This window comes from Chanos chanos, chromosome 2 (assembly GCF_902362185.1).
Source record: "Chanos chanos chromosome 2, fChaCha1.1, whole genome shotgun sequence".
NCBI lineage: Eukaryota > Metazoa > Chordata > Actinopteri > Gonorynchiformes > Chanidae > Chanos > Chanos chanos.
The window spans coordinates 21397227-21418445 of NC_044496.1; the positions used below are offsets into that span (position 1 = coordinate 21397227).

At 40.1% G+C, this 21219-nt stretch overlaps 1 protein-coding gene across 1 annotated transcript; it reads left to right on the forward strand.

Moving 5' to 3' along the window:
• The first annotated feature begins 6819 nt into the window (after positions 1-6819).
• On the forward strand, positions 6820-13562 carry dhodh (dihydroorotate dehydrogenase). Its single transcript, XM_030766478.1, has 9 exons — positions 6820-6848; positions 7614-7826; positions 8142-8341; positions 9812-9894; positions 10116-10303; positions 11558-11668; positions 11816-11969; positions 12395-12554; positions 12670-13562. The coding sequence occupies exons 1-9, from the start codon at positions 6831-6833 to the stop codon at positions 12803-12805; spliced, it is 1263 nt and encodes a 420-aa protein (XP_030622338.1). The 5' UTR covers positions 6820-6830; the 3' UTR covers positions 12806-13562.
• Positions 13563-21219: the final 7657 nt, after the last annotated feature.

The following is a 21219-nucleotide window of genomic DNA, read 5'->3' on the forward strand; positions in this document are numbered from 1 at the left end:
TCAGAATAAACCAGAATTGCAGTTTAATACAAGAGTGCAGACTTCATCATTATTATTTAACATTACTGAATGAGATTTGTTCCACTCATTCAAGTGAAGCAGTTACCTAAAACTGGCAATTTCATTTTTCTTGGCAGGGTTGAAGGTCCTTTTGATCATCTGGTTGCTATTGGTAGCACATAACCATGTAGAACACAAGAAGTGCCAAACCTTCCTTGTCTGTAGGTCCTGAATCGTTAGTCTGCTCAAGTACCTGGTGGAATGCATCAAGCTGTCACACAAGTCCGACTACAAGAAATTATTAATGAAACACAGCTGTGTCTAAAAACAAAACCAAAAAAAAATGTGTGCCTAACTCTCTCTGGTGTCTGACTTTGGACATTTCAGGTCAAGACATTTCACACTGAGCTACAGTGACTCATTGTGTTTGAAGGGGGTAGTGGAATATGAGGAGTGTTAAATGGCAGATCAAGAGAGTCTACAGATGATGCCATTTTGGAGTACCAGTGATGAGCTCATCAAGCTCCCCCAGAGTGCAAGCATAAATCCTTGATAATGTCATTTCCAAATTGCTTTAGCATGTCATCAGAGGACCCAATGTCCCTCTCAAGCAAAAAAAGCCTGCCATAGACCAAAACTATAAAGACAAAAAACAACATCTGTACCACGCTGGGCTCCCTCCTGAATTGTCATGAGACACCACGATGCTCTGCAGCTCCCCCAGAGAGAAGGGTGTGGTCAGAATAAACACATCCACTCCCCCTCTCTCAAACACTGGCTTATCAGGGTCGGTTAAGTGATGGCAGTCGCTCTGTCCCTCAGTGCCCTGTAGAATCACTCTAACCTACATAAAACACAAGTCAACCTGATTTCTAACGCTTACCAGAAAGAGCAGGTGAAAGAATTACTACAGTTTATCAAAAACACAAAAATAAAAAACTTCTTTTTCTGTAGAGAGATTCAAGCATTCACCTAAGAACTTACTCACGTATCCTCAAAACATACCTCATGTACATGAAATGTGGGTATTGTACACATAATAAAGCAGTCATTTAGAGGAAACAATATAAGGAGTGTGTATAGCGCTCTCTCTCTTCCCCAGTAAAATCCTTCTTCTTTACCTTGGCAGAGGTGCCCGCACCACTACGATGGCCAGTCTGCACTGTCAGCATATAGTTGTATTGGGCACATGGGTGGTTATCCTCCAGCAAAGTCATCTTCCTCTGAGGAAGAGGAAGACAATCCCACAAAAGTGAGGAATGTTGTATGTATGACTCTGAGTCTAAGCCAAATAAAATGTGAGATTGTGTTTGAGGGACAGAACATTTTTCACACCTTTCTGAGGGCTCTTCGGTCTGCATACCAAGCCCACATCAGCACAATGAAGTACAAGGCAAAAAAGGAGCTCAGCAACACCACCACCACGTAATTTTCGCTCACTGTGGCGAAGAGCTCAGCTGTTCGAGACAGATCCACGTGATTTGGCATCACAAAAAAGGAGCTTCCAAATATTGTTAAGTGATTGCACAGACACTGAGTCATATTTGGCGTTGTCCTGGGGCCCACCTAAGGTAGAACAAGACAGAAACCAACACATACATGTACACACACACACACACACACACACACACAGGCATGCACATAGACACATACGTTTAGAGAACAAGAACATTTCATGCCCTCAGGTCAAGTGGGATGAAATTTAAATTAATAGCAACGTATTCATGCCTACCACACAGCCATTTGTGCTCCATACATTCTCGTCCGTATCCCAATACATGCATTTGGCAGAGAAGATAGACACAAAGAGTTTCAGGCCCTCACTCCAATGTGAAGAGTTCAGAAGTGAGGTTTTCACATACCACAACTGGTTGCTTCCACCCAGCATCTCTGGAGTGACCATCCAGCGGTAGTCCTCTGTCCAAAGAGTATCACGGAGAAAGCAAAAGTTTAAAATACTCAATACCTGACAAGACTGTTCAAAAACTCAAGACAAGAGGATTTGACCTGGCTTTTAAAGCAGCCTTTAAAGAACAACAGAGGATAATAGCTGAATCACTGAACTGTAGACATGTACAATTACATTTGAACAAAAGCCATTTTAACAGCAATTACAAGCGTGCCCAAATGGTCTGACATGCTCTAGGGGATTATGTTTTACCAGAGCAAAGTTTATGAAAAAATGAACTACCATTGCATAAATCCACTGGGTTCTACTGGAATCCATAAGACATGAATATGTATGGAATATTGAAGGATTATAACAAATGTTACCCTCTGGTGTCAGGACAGTGCTGAAATTGGAAGTTGTGATGTTTGATGTAGGATTCTGGGTAAGCAGCAAAAGGAGCGACACATTTTGGTTCGGCTTCATTATGAGGATTACAGTTTGGTGAGGGTCTGTAATGTTAAAAGAGCTGATGACATCAGCCCCCCTCTCCATGGACACGTTCACATCTTTGGGCTCAACAGCATCAGACTGAGGCAGAAAGATCTGCAAGGGTGAAGAAATGGAGGTTACATTCTCTTATTCTTATGCTCCACGGTGAAATGGAAAAGTATGTTTGGAATAGAGCAAATACACTGCCCTGAGGTAAAAATGAAATGCTGAATGCTGAAAGGAGAGATAGTGAAGTCAGGGGTTGTTTGTGTCCGTACCTCAATGTTTTCTGTGAGATTTTTAAGGTGAATAGTTCCATTTTCATCTCTCAGAGAGAGACTGCAAACTGATCCTGAGATGCTCTCATTTGACTTGCTGTTCATAGGATTCATGTTGTAACTATACATCTGAACGAACAAGACCATTTACAAACACAGTTACCTCACAGACATCTTTTCAATTCAATGCAGTGCCAATGTGAGGCAGTATAAACAGCGGAGAAACCTACGCAGCTGAATACATCAGCTAGTCTAGACATTCAGTATAATACTTTTAGTAGCTGAAAGCTTATAACACAGTGACAACATGGCATAACACAGAGTTTTAAAGTTAACAAATTATCATCTAATATTAATTTAGAGGTTGTACAAGCTTCGTATACAATCACCTGGACATTGACATTCTCATAATTCCCTACTTGAGCCTGAAGAGCAGAGTAAGAGGGTAGAACAAAATATGGACCATCTGTCTTTGAGCCCACAACCAAGTGGCCTAGATTTTCAGGAGCTTTCCTGCATGAGACATTTTACAATCATCATTTATTAAGTCAAATGGCCATACAGATAGACACAGACACAGACAAAGGCACAGACAAAGGCACAGACACAGACACAAACACAGAAACACACACACACACGCACACACACACTAACCTGCTAGAGTAAACGGTGGCTGATGGGAGTTCAATAACAAATACATCATTTGCAAGACTATTACCACTCTCTGCTAGAGTTATCACTTGATATATGTTGAGGAAAATAGAAAACACCTCTTCAGTCTGTTTGAAAACAGCAAATAACAAAAATGTGTCATTAAAGGCAACTATATTGAGAGACATGTATCTATATGAATAATATCTATAAATAAATAATACCATAGGTACGGTTCAGCTTTCTATATTTATCAAACCACCATTTGAAAAAAGAGCTGGTCTCACTTGTTGAGCTGATGGAGACTGCTGCCCACAGTTGTCCATTAAGGCCATAAGAATACCACCAGTGGCGTTGATGACATGGTTTCTCTTGTCAGTGTTTTCCAGGTGTAATGTATTGTCTATACAGCCCTTAAACACAAGCCTAAGGAAGTCGATCTACCAGAGCAAAGGTCAAAACAAAGGGTTAAAATCAAAACAAAGCACATTTTGATCTGGAGTACGTAGCACTCAGACTACAGTGGACTTCTTGACATTGGAGGTACTAAACAGATCTTGTGCTTTTTGTGATTGCAGTAAGACAGAAATGACTCACCATGTCTTCATAGGAGAATGCATCAGGATTTAGCTCTAATATCTGTAACAGTTCATCAGTAACCTGGTGGCCAGACACACAGCAGTGAAAGACACAGAGAAGCTTGTAAACAAAGTGAGTAAGTGAGCATATGCATGTATGTATGTGTGAATTTGTGTGTGTATGTGTGTGTGTGTGTGTGTGTGTGTGTGTGTGGGTGTGTGTGTGGGTGTGTGTGTGTGTACTGCTTGCTGCTGTATTAGAGGCTGATTTTCTCAAGAGTTTAAATATATGTAACTCCTGTAACTTATATCCATCTTTATGTATCCAGTGTACTGAAAGTGAAACTGAAATAAAATGTGGTCGGGTACTGACCTCAACAAATCCTTCAAAATTATTTAGTTGCGCTATCATGTCTTCCAGCAGTAAAGCTATAGAGAGACAGAGATAGATAGATAGATAGATAGATAGATAGATAGATAGATAGATAGATAGATAGATAGATAGAGGAAGAGAGAGAGAGAGAGAGAGAGAGAGACTATATTAATGTCATTAAACACAGAAAAAGAGACACAGTGTATTCTAAATATTTGGCCTGGCAAACTCACAGACATCAGATGTTGGATTCCTTCTTTTCCTCATGGAATATTGCGTCTAGGAAAGAGAGCACTTGTTAAAACAGGTATGATTCAGCCACAAAAATTAAAATAAATTCCAAGGTGCTATGTGCTCATCTCTTACATTTGGTGTTGTTGACTCTTGGGTTGAGTTTAGATCTGCAAGAAAAAAACCAAAAATACTTAAACTTTGTAACTAAATTTCAAGAAGAAGAAAATAATCTTTCCTATTGTTTCAAATTACTCAGGATGAAAAAAAGGCCCTTTGGCTAACACAGGTTTGCACAGTGACAGCGAGAGCATTGTACCCAGTGTGCAGAGGTAATGTAGACTCATACTGCAGTTGGAAGTGGTCACCAGCTGGAATGGTTTCATGATCAAATAGGTGCAAATGATGGGCACATTGCTGTTGTTCTCAAGTGATGTTGCAGAATCACTCCCAGGATTCAGCAGTTCTGAGAGGACACCCATCAAAAATAAACAATGATGTCACATTATACGCAGACTGTCCTACAGGATGAAATATGCCATGAAATTTTATTTCTGGACTGAATCTCTATATAAATCACAATTTAGTCATGGACTAAGCTTAATAAGAGTTGTGTTTACTGATGAATCACTTCTCACTGTAACCTACAGAAATTTTTGCAGATACTACGGTTAAAGCTTTATATTGTACTTTAGGGTCTTAAGCATGGCAAAAAATGTCTTTTGCAAATACAAGAACAGCCGGAAGTGGTACGTACATTAACAGACGTTGTATGGCAAGCATGAGGGCATAACATTACCTGAGAGAGTCATACTTACAAGCAATGCACACCTAGACAGCACAGAATCTTATCAAAATTTATAAGACAAGGCATTGCAGAAAATGGAGACTACAATATGAAGCTTCATGAAACGCTTTCTCATGTTACAGAAATAACACGTATGCTAAAATAAACACATTCCATCAGCCATGGTGCAAACAAGGCAGAATTTTGAGCAGCAGTTTTGAAAAGCCTTTGTGCCCCTCTGTAACCTCTTGACATGCTAAAATTTCCTGAGTCTGTAACTATAGTGAGAGCAGAATACTATAGCCATATAAAGGGGAAAATTAAACCACTTTTACTCACCTTTTGAGGGATGTACCTTATAATGTCCCATTAAACTGTGACCCACCCACCACGAGTGATCCTCTGTTTTAGCCTCTTTTGACAAGTTTTTTAAAAATTCTTTGATCTCGCAGTTAAGTGCCCCCAGGAGTTGCCCTCCTCGATTCTGGCAGGCATATTGTGCCTGATTCCACGGCATGGGCTCATTTGAGAATTCGTAAAAATACCCCTTAAACACATTGTTTACCTGATTGTCATTAGATTGGTCATTTTCAGCATAACATTCCTCACAGGTAGCTGGTAGTACAGCAGCTCCTGAAATCCAAAGACAAATATATATGTGTTTTAAGAAAGCCATGAAAGATGGTACCTGAGACTAAACTAAACATTAAGTGCAGACAGAGACAGGTACAAGGGAGTTTCTGGGCATCTTATGCAAATTTAGAGAATCTCTCCGTGAAAACAGTGAATGTGAGCTTACTTCATTAGGGAAATGACAGTAGGCACCCAAAATACATGCAAAGTCAACTTTCAGTCTAAATTCTAGTCTAAATTCTAGATGCAGAACAACACAAAGTTTTAGTGTATGACAGAGCAGGTTTTACAGCTTTTCCTTGAAAAGGAACAACTACCTGAAGCAAGCAGAAAGCACTGGTTTATGACATCTTAATAGTAGTACTAATGGTACTAGAGAGAGAGAGAGAGAGAGAGAGAGAGAGAGAATTCCTCAGTGAATAAATGAAAAAACAATTTGCTCTGTGCTTAGTGGACTCAGCGGTGAGCTACGTTCAGTCAGCCGTAATACGTCTTTCGTTTTCGGCATTAAAAAGATTACATACACACAACGGTATTTCTGTTTCCATGTAGACGTTCACGCAACAAGAACGGCTCATTTACACCAACACCCATACAGCTGAAGAAGAGTGAAAGGAATGGAGATATTTTGACCAGCTTCTAAATTTCAAAGTGGCGATTCATAGTATTTCTGACAGCAGTGAGAAAAGGATGCAGAATGGCAGTATGTTAACATTATATTCATCACCGCACCACTTTCCCTGGTTTCACAGTCATTTTAAACACTGACTGCCTTCCAAAAACATACACCGTGCGCTTGTGAGTCCCCGAGAGAAGCAATGTTTCAGTATCGCGAGGTCACAACCAGGAAGTCAATGATGGCATTCTACAACGTGACTGCAGTGCTTCCTGTGTGTATCACCAACGTGATATAACATCCATGGCGGCACAACTGAAGGTAACTGACATAACCAGCATTTTCTGTGTCACATCTTGTGAATTCTTTTGTTTTAGACAAAACAAATGCCATGAATATGTTATAACACCGCGTCGCCTCTGATAACGAGCAGATAATGACTGATTTATTTGATAACCAGTTCATCTAGTGAGTCAGATTGCTGCAACTTTGGAAGTTTGACATGCCCTTTGCACAGCCCTTTATAGACTGTGATTTATCCATTTCTAAGAGCAGCACAAATTGTGCAAGGAACATCTACCAGTACCATTTTACTGCGTTTCTTTATTCTGCTAATTTCATTTACTAAAGATACAGACCGCTTATGTTCTCATACAGCCAGCTCAACAAACGCTGTTTCTCTCAGGTTAAAGGGTTAAAATATGAATGGGCTTGAGTAATGCTGCACTTCCTTTCAAAATCCCAAGCAAAACCGATCCTTTTCCTGATGAAAGAATCAAAACAAAACAATGATTTGCTTTTATATGTTGCTTGTAAAAGCAAAACTGTACTGAAGTGGGTGTAGCCTATTGTAAGTAGACTACGTCCACAACCAGACGCTTTAATTCGTTGACATCCATTCACAGTAAAATCACTCATCTCATGACATCTCATGTTGGTGCTGCTAATGGACAAGATTGTGGGTGTGCTGGTATTGCTTGGCCGACCAACTGATGTCCAATCCTTATACAAACACGATCTTCTCAAAAACACTCTCAGATTCCCTTAGGTATTTTGTCATGAATGTAATTTCTCTCCTGTTTGTAGCGGCGTGTGAAGGACGCGGTGAAGATCATTGGGTCTGGTAGTGCCCTGTTTGTGGGATACCTCACTGCTGTTGGTGATGAGCGCTACTATGCCAATGCTCTTATGCCACTGATGCAGAGGATTGTAGGAGCGGAGACAGCCCATGTTCTTGCTGTTCGACTCATTGGTTTGGGTCTTGTGCCACGAAATGGCTACCAGGACCCAGCCTCTCTGGTCAGTTTGTGGAGATATGTTTCAGAGTAGAATTCTGTACTATTTTATCACATACCCTAATGCAGCTATCAGTAAATTTGGAAACAGTGCCCACATTCAAAAACCTTTGTATCACCGTAACATTTACCTTACATTTTCAGTTCATTGGAAAGTAAACAGTATGCAGATTTGGAGTACTTAATAAGATTGAATATCTGGTTTCTAATCCCCACAGACATCATTTACAAATCTCTCTGTGTACCTGTCCTGTAATTATGGCTTGGGAGAGACCAATTTGTACAAGTCACTCATTGTCCTTTTTGCTCTTAACACTAGGAAGTGAACGTAATGGGCAGAAAGTTCCGGAACCCTATTGGCATTGCAGCAGGCTTTGATAAGAATGGAGAGGCCGTAGATGGACTTTATAAGCTGGGCTTTGGCTTTGTGGAGGTGGGGACAGTCACCCCTAAACCTCAAGACGGCAACCCTAAACCACGTGTGTTTAGACTAGAAACTGACAAAGCAGTCATCAACAGGTACTGTAAAACTACACCTGTACCAGAGTGAAACTACTTTACGATGACCCATCAAAAAGCATTGCTCTCCCCATTGAAAGTACTGAAGATTCGTGATGCCACAATGTATAACATTGTCACTTAACTACATGTATAATCACTTAAAATAAAATTCTGTCAGCGTAGCTTTTTGTGACCATAGAGTTTTACTTTTTCCTGTTTAACATCTCTGGAGGCTGGATGCAAATGTGGTGACCAGGCAGCGCACTCTCCTGAAAAAAAAAACCAAAAAACGTTTCATGTATTTTAACTTGAGAACACTATGTATCATTTAAAATGCCATATTAAACCATGTAAACACTGTATTTCACAAAACCCTACTTCATCTTTGTAGTGCAGCATCTGCTCACATAAATGACAGAAAAGTTCAGAGCACTTGAAATGTACCCTTTTCAATGTGCTCTCTACTCTCTGTATTATGGCACTGAACATTTTTTTATAGCAAAGTAATCTGAAGGAGAATCATTTTGTGTAAAATGTAATGATTGTATAAAAAGCATTGATGGAAAAACTGATATGAGAAATATTTTCAAACACATCAGATACATAACATGATCATACACCAATATTCACATATACGTCATGTTCAGTTGCATATACCAATATTCAGGCATATGAATCTATACTGATTATATGTCCTCTACAGTGATTACATACAGATATTTTCCACTGGTGCAGAGATATCTTTTCAGAAAACCACAAGTAAACGACACAGTGAAGTTCCACTTCATTCAAAGTTTGAACGCATCACATACAGTGAGAGTGCTGTCGTTGGTGGCATCAGAGGTTTTGAATGGCAAATTCTTGCCTGAATACCATTTGAAAGTTTAATTTTGGTCACTATTTTGTTTTTTTTTCTTTTCTCTTTCACTCTTTTGGCTGTCTGCCTCTTTATGTGTATAGTAGACTATATGAGGTTGTGGATATGTCTGTAAAGACAAGGAATGAGTGTTCCAAAATGTATTGCTGTCTTCTGTCATTTCAATACTGTGTATATTGTCTCATTTCAGTTCATTTTAGCTGATTTATTGAGAGCACTGGAGATGCTTGCTAATCCTAAATATTTACAGCTTTGAAACGAATGCAACTCATTCATTTTTAAAGGCATGGCTTCAGACAAGGAGCAGGAAGAACACTGATGAGAATAGTCAAGAGCAATGGTTCTCAACTCCAGTCCTGAGAACCCCTTGTCCTGCACATCTTTGTTTTAACTCAGTCTTTACCAAGCTGCCCTTGTCTGAATGAATATTTTCTTGAGATTTCCCAAAAGAGTACGGGGAAAAGAACTTTTGAAAATGGTTGAAGCAAGGCTGAGCAAGATGTTGTGTTTATCAAGCAATATTACTATAATTGCTGTTTTTATGAACAATGATAGGAACTTTGTTTTAGAGTTGAACATAATGTGTGTCTTTGTGTATGTGTGTGTTTCAGATATGGATTCAACAGCTGTGGTCTGTCAGTAGTGCAGGAAAGGTTAAAAGCAAGGCAGACTATGCAGGAAGAACTGACAAAAGGTATAGAACATTTGAACAGCCTTGCTAAAATACCTATTTGTCATTTTTACCATCAGAGCTCAATTAAAGGGACATTTTAGTTCATTTAATTACTCACCCTATTTGGAAATTATTTCACAGTGTGCTGTATGAGGAGCTGTTTATTGCCTAAAAAAACTGTCATTAAACATTTACAGTGACTATTATGCTGTATTTTTCTAACAGCCTTACTGCATTTTCAGCTGGGCTACCCTTGGGCATCAATCTTGGCAAGAACAAGCAGTCTTCAGATGCGGTGGCTGACTACCTTGAGGGCGTGAGGACACTTGGACCCCTGGCTGACTACCTGGTGGTCAATGTAAGCAGTCCTAACACACCTGGCCTAAGGGACCTTCAGGGTAAGGAAGAACTGCGCCATCTCCTGGCTAAGGTAAATCACTACACTTTGGAGCAGTGTCTGCTCCGAGAAAAAAAACAAAAAAAAAACTATCCCTGTGACTGAACAGAATCAGGTGATAAGTCTAAGGTTCTGGTCAGGTCTGAGCTTCCTTAAGGAATGGGGTTCTAGTCACATTTCTTGCTAGTGATGGTGAAAAACAATTATGAAAGTCCGTACTGTGTTCCAAGGATAGTTGAGAATAGTTACCAGCGTGAAGAACTGTCTGTTGGTACTAGAGCCCGACCGATATAGGATTTTTCAGACCGATACCGATTTCAATATTTGAGGATTTAAAAATCCGATAATGATATATTGGCTGATATTCTTTTTTTCCCCCCCAGAAACACTTAACATAAACAAAGATTTTCCCTAACATTTGTTATGTGTATTAAAGTTTTGATAAATAATGCATTAAACTAATACAGTGACCTAGAGTAAACGCTGCTGTTCAATGCAATACTACATGACTGTCTGCACACACTACACTTTTGAAAGAGAAGTTAGATAACTTTGTTGGGCTACCTAGCGATGTTAGATACTTGTTCAGCTCTGGTTTAATAACTTCCAATGCACCGACTGTAACTACAGACATGCGAGCCACAGACATATTTACCATTGCTTCATTTGGGCAGAATAAGTTAAATGCTATAGTTTTACCACTCATTAATGTTGGCAGCCTCCCACTGGTAAACATGGCATTAGCTACATTTGTGGGTAAGCTACTTTAGCAATGGACAGCGTTATGAGCTGCTGTAAGCGATGCTGCCAGAGAATTTTAAGAAGTGACGAGGGAGGAATGATAGGACCGTTGTTTGTTTACTCGCTAGAACTGCCACGCTGTTTCATAAATAAACCTACAATCAAGTTTGTCGACAGCTTAGCCTACACTACTCAACTACCGTAACGTTAAAGGTAATTTTGATGTATGACTGACTGTACTGGCTCTCATGTTACTGCATCAAAACCAGGCATGGCTGACATGAACGTCACAACATGGTTGAGGGATCCATCTTCCGTCTCTCCCTTTTTTTCAAATTGTCATTTATCGGCCGTTATAAACGCCAGTGTCAATTTGTCTGTAATTAGCTCATGTTGGCCGATGATATTGGCACGTTGATTTATCGGTCGGACTCTAGTCAGTACCTCATTGCTACTGATGTTCCTTGTTGGTAACTTACATTGGATGATTATAAATTTTGTTACACTTAATTGAACTGTTCACATTTTTTCTTCTTCTTTCACCAGGTGCTGAGAGAACGTGACTCTCTTGGAGAGAATCAGCCTCCGGTGGTGGTGAAAATTGCCCCTGACCTCACAGCCAAAGATAAACAGGACATCGCTGAGGTTATTACAGAGGTTAGTTGTATCTTATGCTCTTTATGTCTCCCCACTTCTCTTTCTCTTCTCCCTTCATTTGCTCCTCTTAGCTGTCTATTTAACAAGATCATTTTGTCCGTGGGTCTGTCTCTGTCTGTCTCTCTGTCTGTCTGTCCTGATGCACAGCTTGGTGTGGATGGGTTGATTGTTTCCAACACAACTGTGTCCAGGCCTGACACTCTACAGGACCCTAACAGTAAAGAGGGGGGCGGACTGAGCGGCAAGCCTCTTAAAGAGCTGTCCACACACACAGTGCGGGAGATGTACGCATTGACCCAAGGTAAACTAAACACCACATTTATTTAAAGCTGCATTCTCTGAAATAGATCAGTGATGACCGTTCTGAAATCTACTGCTGTTTTCTGTCGTTTTAATATTTTGTTTGTTGTCCCATTTTAGTTCATTTTATTTGAATTATTGAGAGCACTAGAAATGCTTGAAAACCCCAACTGTGAAATGAAGGCAATTCATTCATTTTTAAAGACGTGGCTTTAGACGGAGAGCAGGATCCGGAATTAATGAGAATATTCTAGAGGATACTCTCCCATCCTCAGTATATTGATTGGAAATAGAAAATAAACAATGCTCTGAGAGTAACCGTTCAAGCTGAATGAAAAATGAGAAAGACATGAGAATAAAGGTGCAAGTTTGCTTTGTGTGACCATCTGAAGTCTAGCCAATGAAGGGCGTTTTGGGTCCTCACAGGAAAAGTACCAATCGTTGGAGTCGGAGGGGTGGCGAGTGGACAGGATGCTCTGGATAAGATCCGTGCGGGAGCATCGTTGGTTCAGCTCTACACAGCGCTGGTGTATCAAGGCCCACCTGTTGTCAAGAAGATCAAAAGGGAACTAGATCATCTCTTAAAGTGAGTGTCATCAGTGCAAAAACTTCAAAGTGTTCTCCCTTCAAGATATTATATGATCGTGAATGACTAGGCTGTGTGTCTATATGAGGACTTTTTCTCTTTTTCCATGTCACAGAGAGCAAGGTTTCACGAGCGTATCAGAGGCAGTTGGGGCTGATCATAGAGCAACAGAGGAAAAACGACAGCTGGAGAGCACAGAGAGGGATAGCGGCCCCCAAAACTCAGAATGTGCAGTGGTGTCAGTTAGCTAGGCATTGGAGACTGACTGATGCTTAATTCAACATCCTGTCATTACTTGAAGCTGTTGGAAGTGTCTTTATCTGCATAGCAGACCTCAGACGTAATCCAGAGAGTCTATGACCATACTGCGAACCTGCATAATGACATGAATTAAAATTTGTGTAGGGTTTCAGTATTCCCCTCAGGGGCTAAAGAATGCATTCACAACAACTGGAAAGTGCTAAATAACAGCAGAGTGCTGAAACCAACCAGGCTATAGTGGTAACATCATTTGTACATCCTGTGTAAATGTGTTAAAATGATTTTAATTATATTAATATTATATACTCTACAAGATGTGTATCACGTGGATGTTCAAACTTAATTGGTGGCTATTTTGTATTTAATTTCACAGTGTGAAAGCTATTCAAATTGAGGTGAAAAACACATTTATTGTTCCAGCAGTATCTTAACAACACACACCAGCTACAAATGTTCTCTAAGAATTTTCACCACAACAAAAACCACATTTTTCTTCTCTGAATGTAGCACTGCATGTATAAGGAGTGTTTTGGAGGAACATGTCATAGATTTGGCACAAAACATGTTTGTTTATTGTGTAATTTAAACTCTTAAAACTGTACTACTCTTTGTGCCTCATCATGGATTACCACATGCAAGGGCTCTTACTTGGTCCTTGTTATTTTAATTTCATTGTTAATAACAGAGTTGAGAGTCAGACCTTACCATGTACAAAAGCAAACCTATTAAAACTGAGGTTTATCTTTATTGAACTTAAAATCACAGTATGTTCTCCATTGACTATTGTGCCCATTACTTAAATGTGAAACTGGTAGTAAAAGGTTTGGTCAAGTCACTGAATTTGTACACACAATTATAAGGGCTGACCAACCATGCTACTGGAGATAAAGTATCACAGTCAAACACTTATATTTTTTGTGTTTAGTTTAGGAATGGCGGAGGATGCATCTTGTGTAATTACCAGTAAGTCCTTTATGAGACAACCTCTGCAATATATATATACACACATATACATACATACATACATACATACGCACAGTATACATATATGATCTCCTCTTCACCTTCAGTAAACTTTGGAGGAAAACATACCATTTTAAATTATATTTTCTTGAGTTCTGTTCTTTTTATTTGCTGTGTAGTGCTGATGGTCCCATAGGTCAAGATAGTGGAGAGAACAGTGCCGGTAATTTCTCAGAATACTTTAGGACTCTGAAAGCCAACTGTGCGACACAGCACAGCAGTGGGTCAGATTCTCTCTAATTCAGAGATCAGAAATGATCTGTGTAGTTTGTGAAGTGGCTAAATGCAGCCAAAGAACTGCTGTGAGTCTCTTCTTTTTTTGTGTGTGGAAGAGCATGATGCCCTATATGTTAGATATGTGTAAACAGTTGCCATTGTTTCGCAAGACACTGGTTACCCAAGAAAAATGTTTGTTGTTCCCGTTTTCCTCCATAGTTGACTGATGCAGAATGAACCTTTTTTGTTTGTTTGTTTTGAACTGTGCAAAGTATTTTGATTTTCGATGTGTTTTTAAATTAAAAGGAAATAGAAAAAGATTTGTGATTTGTGGTGTGTAATAGCACAGCTCTGATCCTGTCTGATTCTTAAAGCACGCCCAATGAATTTCAATCCTGCTTGTGACTCCTTTAAGACTATAGGATTATAAAGAACTTGAATAAAGGGTCCCAGAGGACAGCCTAAGAGTATGTCCCATAAGGCTGAGGGCTAAAAACCTCTAAAATGTAACAGACGTAGGAACATCCCCAAAGGTTTTTGTTCTCTCTTCAGACGAACTGCCATTGCCTTCTCTCCAAAAGCAACCCCCACACTTTTTTTTTGATCTACAGCATATTGGCCACAGGCATCAGCCCAACCTTCCCATCTCATGATCAGTTATCAGCCACATGAGAGCTGACGTGCTATGACACTGTGTATAATTGAATGTGATGTCTGGTGTGCTTACATACTAACACATTTCCTGAAAGGGCTTCCCTGTTGCTCACTGGATGATGGTAAGACAGCTAGTGATGATCTGTAAATAGATCTTGTGTATATCAACTGTCAAGAGCCCCCTCTCTCCTAAGGCACTGCTGCTTTTTTCACATGCGGGAACCTCTGAGAATTCCTCTTTGAACAAAGACAGGCAAGGCACAGATCATATAAGATGCAATCTCAACCCCATCTTATCAAAGCTAATTATTGTTAGATACTATCACTATTTATTAATAATTAATATTTCATTTTCTTTTCAGTGGGCAAATTATGGTAATGTAAGTTCAGTTTTGTAGTAAAAGAGGTTTGAGACAACTTGTGAAATCCACCATCAGTGACAAGGTAGTTTAGTGAATGTCCAGGCAATGTAATAATAATAAAATGAGAAGGGGAGAGGAAAAGGTCTCTGGTGTGAAGCATGTAACTGCGCAGTAACAAACTATACTATTATTTAGTATGATTTGTCTAACTACTGCTAAAAGGCATACTTATCAGTGGAGCTGAATTATGTGAGATGGCAGGTTTAGCTGAAGTAGTGAATATTCTACTATAGTCCCTGCTTGTTTCTCACCAGAACACAAAGATGGGTTCAAAGTCTAGGATGGAGGAGAGTGCACGAAGGTAGCCTGCTGGATCCTTCCTGGTCTAACCCAGGTCGATATCACAGAGGGCGCTTCCACTGTGCCGCATCTCAGGCTGATAAGGAAGCGATCAGGCAAGAGTGGCAGAATTAAACTCCGATTGTAAACACACGTCAGACAGCTCTGAAATGGCCCGGTAAAGAAGGACACAGATGAGATCTATAAGTTCAGACTCTAAAGGTGCTCTACCTCAAGTAGAGCTATTAAAATTAAAATGATACCATCTCTGGCAGCTAATAAATTTTTGAAGTTACGAGGTATGTTTCGATTGTTTCATGTTTAAGTGTCAAGGGATTCATTTGGAAAGGCCATGGGAACTGTTTTGGCACAGGTTGGCAAAGAAGTGACACAAGGAAAGGGGCCTTACCTGCTATCACACTTTTGAGATATGACTGTGAAACTATGAATGTTTACTTACAAGTAAGTGTTTACATCACCCGTTTCGTGGTGTCATATATTTAGCTTTCCAACAACACCAAACATGCGGTTCTAATATTACTCTGAAGCTCAAAGTTCAGGCGATTGCTATAGGCTACTCGAGAGAGTACAAACAAATATAGTATTAAACAAGCGTTAAGGAAATCTGGAGTCTCCTCGCGGAGAGTTGCTAAGTTTCAGAGACAACAAACTTCAGATGTGATGAATCATTTATTCCAATAGCACGATCATGGGAGAGTGCACTCTTGTCAATTGTGAGTGCAGTCTCTCCGAACAGAGAGAATGACAGAATATTTATGCAGTGACTCAAACAACTTTAGAGGTGGCATGATGTGGGGGTGGGACTAGTCTGTCTAGCTATTGAACTCAACGTGTTCTTGAAGGAGAACTGCAGAGTGGACCCAAAATGCTTCTTCCCAGAATTATCCCTGACCTTCCTTATTCTGTAGGCACCTACGGTTGCAAGAGCAGATGTCGCACTTCCATACAATTTTCCCTCAGTAACTTCCCTTTGTCTGACATACGATTTTATTTTTAATACAGATGTAATTTTAGACAGTGACAGATGGTCACGGCTCAACATCTCTTTACCAGTTTTGCTTGTCTAATCTAAAATATTTTTTACCTGTGGTTGCTGACAGTTCAAGCAGTGTCAGATATTCTTGATTATGTAAAAGTACAGCAGATCTACATGTTACAACAGATCAATTTTTATTCCACATTCTCGCATATCTTCTTCTTTGTTATTTTTTCACTGTTCAGCCTAAAATGACGTTCAGACCTGATTAGGTAGAATATACGTTCAGGCAGTGTTGATGCTTAAGTAGTTTCCACACAACACATTAGTTTGTACAGTTTTTCCTCAGTTGTACAGTTTCACATCCAATGTGATAAAAAAAATCACTCTGACAGCATTTCCTGATATACTAATATTCAAATAAGTGAGCAATTTGATTAGTCTGCACTGCAATGTCAGTGCCACCAAATGCTATTAACTCCAACCAAGTATCTGTGCCCTGTAGCTGTTACTACCCTGGTTCCAGCGCTTTATTAGTGCAGACGTGAAGTGCAGTGCTGACTTTGATCATAGTGGAGTTCCTTGTAAGAGTTACAGACCTTATTGGAGCAACTGATATTTATGACATAAACCAATGTGGATTTCCACCCCACCTGTGATGCTTAGCAATGTTTTAGGTCTGAACCTTTCTACGTGCCTTTCAAGCAATAGACTCATCATTGCACACTCAAATCTATATTAACATTAGTACACCTGTCCTGCCCTTCTCAAAATGTGATTGAGTGTATTAATCTGTCTTCACGTGGCACTTCTGCTCTTTCTGTCTCTCTCCAACTTTTTAAATGAGCGCCCCCCCCCCCCCCCCCCGAAAATAGCATGAACACGGCGATCTGCATGCAAACCTTGTAAAGAAGACATATTGTACAAACAAGACTGCTGCCAGAGAAATAAAATACTAATTCCATCAACATGCACTGTATTGGACTTTATTTAATTTCCAGCTCTGACACTTTGACTTTCCCCTAAACAACTTTGCTGTGTCATCACTTCTCCCTGGCTCTATGTGCAGAATGGGCTCATGGCAAGACAGCTTTTGTGATTAGTTTTTGGGAATATTTTACACAGCTGGTACAGCTCAGGCCAGGTCCCTCCCTATGATATCATCTCCCACAGTCTAGTGAACAGGGGCATACGAAGCTGGCATTTAGGCACAGGCTTTGATCCTGAATCTACACTACTCCCTGTTATCTCCCCTGGATGACATTTACCCCAAAATAGTCTGGAATAGTCAATGAACATGCACAGATATGGTCAGTTCTTTTCAGAATACCCACGGCGTCTAGTTCTTTTCAGGAGGTTTGACAAGAACTTAAACACAATAGAATGGCCTTATCAATCCTTTTCAGTTTCTTTCACCATTAGTGATGGAATCCAAGTGGCCAGATATTTCCCACCGTGTAAGTCATTTCTGCTATTGACTATGAGAGTCACGCAGTTTGAACTACGTCTGAGGCAGTGTCTATGGACAGTACTCCTCAGTGGGGGGTATGAGGCAGAGGGCATTTGAAAGAAATGATAACAAAGGAAGCAGAAAACACAGTCCTGTCATTGGAACTGCTATCCTATACTATCGTACATGAAGATTATCATGGAGAGAATTGAGGACGATATCAGATAAATGTTAACCATTTTTCTTTCTTTTTCATGACGAAAAGCAAGTACTGTCGTATGAGTAGAAATGTACAGATGTGCTGTTGAAGGGAGTGCTTGAGACACGGGGCTGAGTTATTCATCGGGGCCCTTCACAGCCTGAGGCCCTGTCCAGGTCTGCTCTGTCATGGGTAAAATGTGCAGAACATGGAGGGTCTAGGCCGGCTTAGCAGGATGACATAATCTCTTGCACCCTTGGCAAGTTTTAAGGTGGTTGTGGCTCATGCTATGAGAAGTGACAGCTGTGACCATGTCACACTGTCCACCTGGATATAGCAGTCAGGCCGGCCCAGTCATGCGTGTTCCACGTCTTCACTCCATTAAGATGTAACATTCAAGGAGAAACACTGAGAAAACGTCGGAAAGTTTCCATTTGTAACAGATAATGTGTGAATAATGTTTTGTTTTACTTAGGATGATCTACAATTTTTGGTAATGGAATTTCCCAAAGGCTAAATGTGTTTGCCAGGCATTGGGTGGATATTTTCAGCACAGATTGCAAATTTAGTAAGGGGTTGTAAAACCAAGTGTTTACATTTTAGTTGCCAAGCTGGTGGAAGGATGGGAGGATAAAGTATGGCATTTTTAAAACATTTTCTCTCTCTTGGAAGTAATATATTCAGAACAAGAAGTGTGTTAGTAATGGATGAAATAAAAGCTGATACCTGCCTGGAGGCAAAGTGTGGCTGTATGGGTTGTATTTTGTGATATTTTGTGCAGAGGAGAATTACAGCTCTTAGCTCAGATGGCAGTGTTTGCCTGAGGAGCTGTCGCAGGTGTGAGTGACACTGGCTTCATCATACGCATCCCCTCCTGCCAAACACATTATCTTCCAGACTGCTGATGAACACACACACACACACACACACACACACACACACACGCATACGCATACTTCTATCTTTGTGAGGACACTCATTGACATAATGTATTACCTAGCCCCTTACTCTAACCTCAAGCATCACAACTAAATGCCTAACCCCAACCCTCACCCTAACCCTAACCTGAACCTAATTCTAACCTGAACCCTAAAAACCAAGTCTTAACCCTCAAACAGCCCTTTGAAGAAGTGAGGACCAGCCAAAATGTCCTCACTTTCCTTAAATGTCCTCACTCCCAAGATCTAAAACGCAGACTGGTCCTCACAAGGATAGCTGTAGAAGTACACACACACACACACACACACACACACACACACACACACACACACACACACAAACAAACATAGAAAGAGGAAAGAGAAGAGAATGAATGTAGACAGGGCAAGGGACTGTCTGTGGTTGCATAAGAAAACTTGTGTAATTTTTAACCTTTTTGGGCCCTTTAAGAAGTAGCTGACTCCAAGGCTTATTCCTGTGACCCAACAAAACAGAACAAGGCAACTGATAAAGTAGCTGTGTTTTGCTGCTGACCAGTCGTTAATATGGCCAAGATTATTTACTCAGTTTCCTAGGAGACCAAGTTGAACATTTAAACAGTGTTGTTTTATATCTCTTAGTAGATCATACAAACCTGGTCATTAATGGATTAGGTGAGCACCAAAAGTGGTGCTTTCTATTCACAGCCCCTTGTATGTAGGTGCTCAGAATCTTGGACATAGCCTATTTAAGGATTAAAATAAATAGAATCACAGCATGTAAAGAGCATGTATAATTGAAAAGCTTTTAACATTGTTTCTTTATCTACTTCAGAGTATGCGCTTCACAGCCTTTTCACCAACAGACCAAAAGCTTAATGATACTCAGTGTCTGAGATGAGCCAACAATAAAATGGTCAGTTGGACTTTGCCACTCTATAGTATGTATCTACTCAACAATGTCTGATCATGACCAAACAGGGAGTGAAAAAAAGAACTCACTTGAAAACGTAGACGTGATAACTCCATTTATAGGCCTAACCTAAACATAACTGCTAAATATAGATCCATTACAGAACATTAAGAAATTCTTCCCTGTCCTGAAGATATTTGGATGTTGCATAAGCTTAGCTCTTTGCACAGCAGATGCACTCATAGCACCCTCCTTTAAAGCCACATGGGACCTCAGAACTCATTAGTTTGTTATAGCGTGAAATATCCAATCTCAAAAAAAAAAAAAAAACCCAACAACAAAAAAAAAAAAAACAAGAAAAGAAATATTAAATGTCTAAGGCCAGACCCCAGCTTTTAATATGACTGATTTCATCTGTGTTTGATGTTGGATGGTGAAGATGTTTTTTGTTTGTTTGTTTGTTTTTTTATTGCTAGGATCCCACCCTGCTTTACGTGAGAGAGCTCTGTTTCTGAAACTGAGTGTGAGAGAGAGCAGAACTGAGACAGGCGCTGGCGGTTTGGATGAGATTGAGAGTGACTCAGAGTACAGGGACACACATGTTCAGGTATAGGTCCTGGACATGTTGCAGTGTGACACAGTCATACTGTCAGGGGTACCTCTATTCCTCTATTCAAAAACACACTGCTGTTAGTATGTTCCTTTGCTGTTTCTATGGTGTAAAAATATCCAAAAGCTAAAAGCAAAACAACAACAAAAAAGCAGGCAAAACAACAACAAAAAAGCAGGCAAAAAAACTGTATTGATGTTTTCTTTTAAATAGGTGACTGGTGCGTACCCAGTTTAATGTTGAACATGGACATTTAACTTTCTTGTGTTTTTGTGAGGGCTCCTAGCTCCATCCTGGCTCTGACCTCTGATTGGGTCATTAAGTCTACCTGAAACCCCCTGCGATTAGTTATGCTAGACGATAGCAATTCCCATACTAATTTCAGTCTGTGAGTATAAGCTGAAAGCCTTGGGAATAATCAATGTGACAGTTGTATGCAGGGGGAGTGGAGGAGAGTGTGGGAGTGAGTACTCTTTCAGAGGATAGCTAGTCCTCGCTCAGGCAAGGCCAAATGCTGCAGTCTTTCCGTGAAGCAAAATATTCACCACATGCAACCTAAATGTAACTGCTCAGCACTGTTCAATGGCTTTTTATTTTTCATTTCTCTCTGCATTTTTATATTACGTTTTTCTCTTCATTTTTTTACACAGATTGTCGAGTCAAATGATGTGTCATGGAGAGTGCAAGGAAAACTGAAGTGTACATTCCCCTCAAGTGAAGCTGT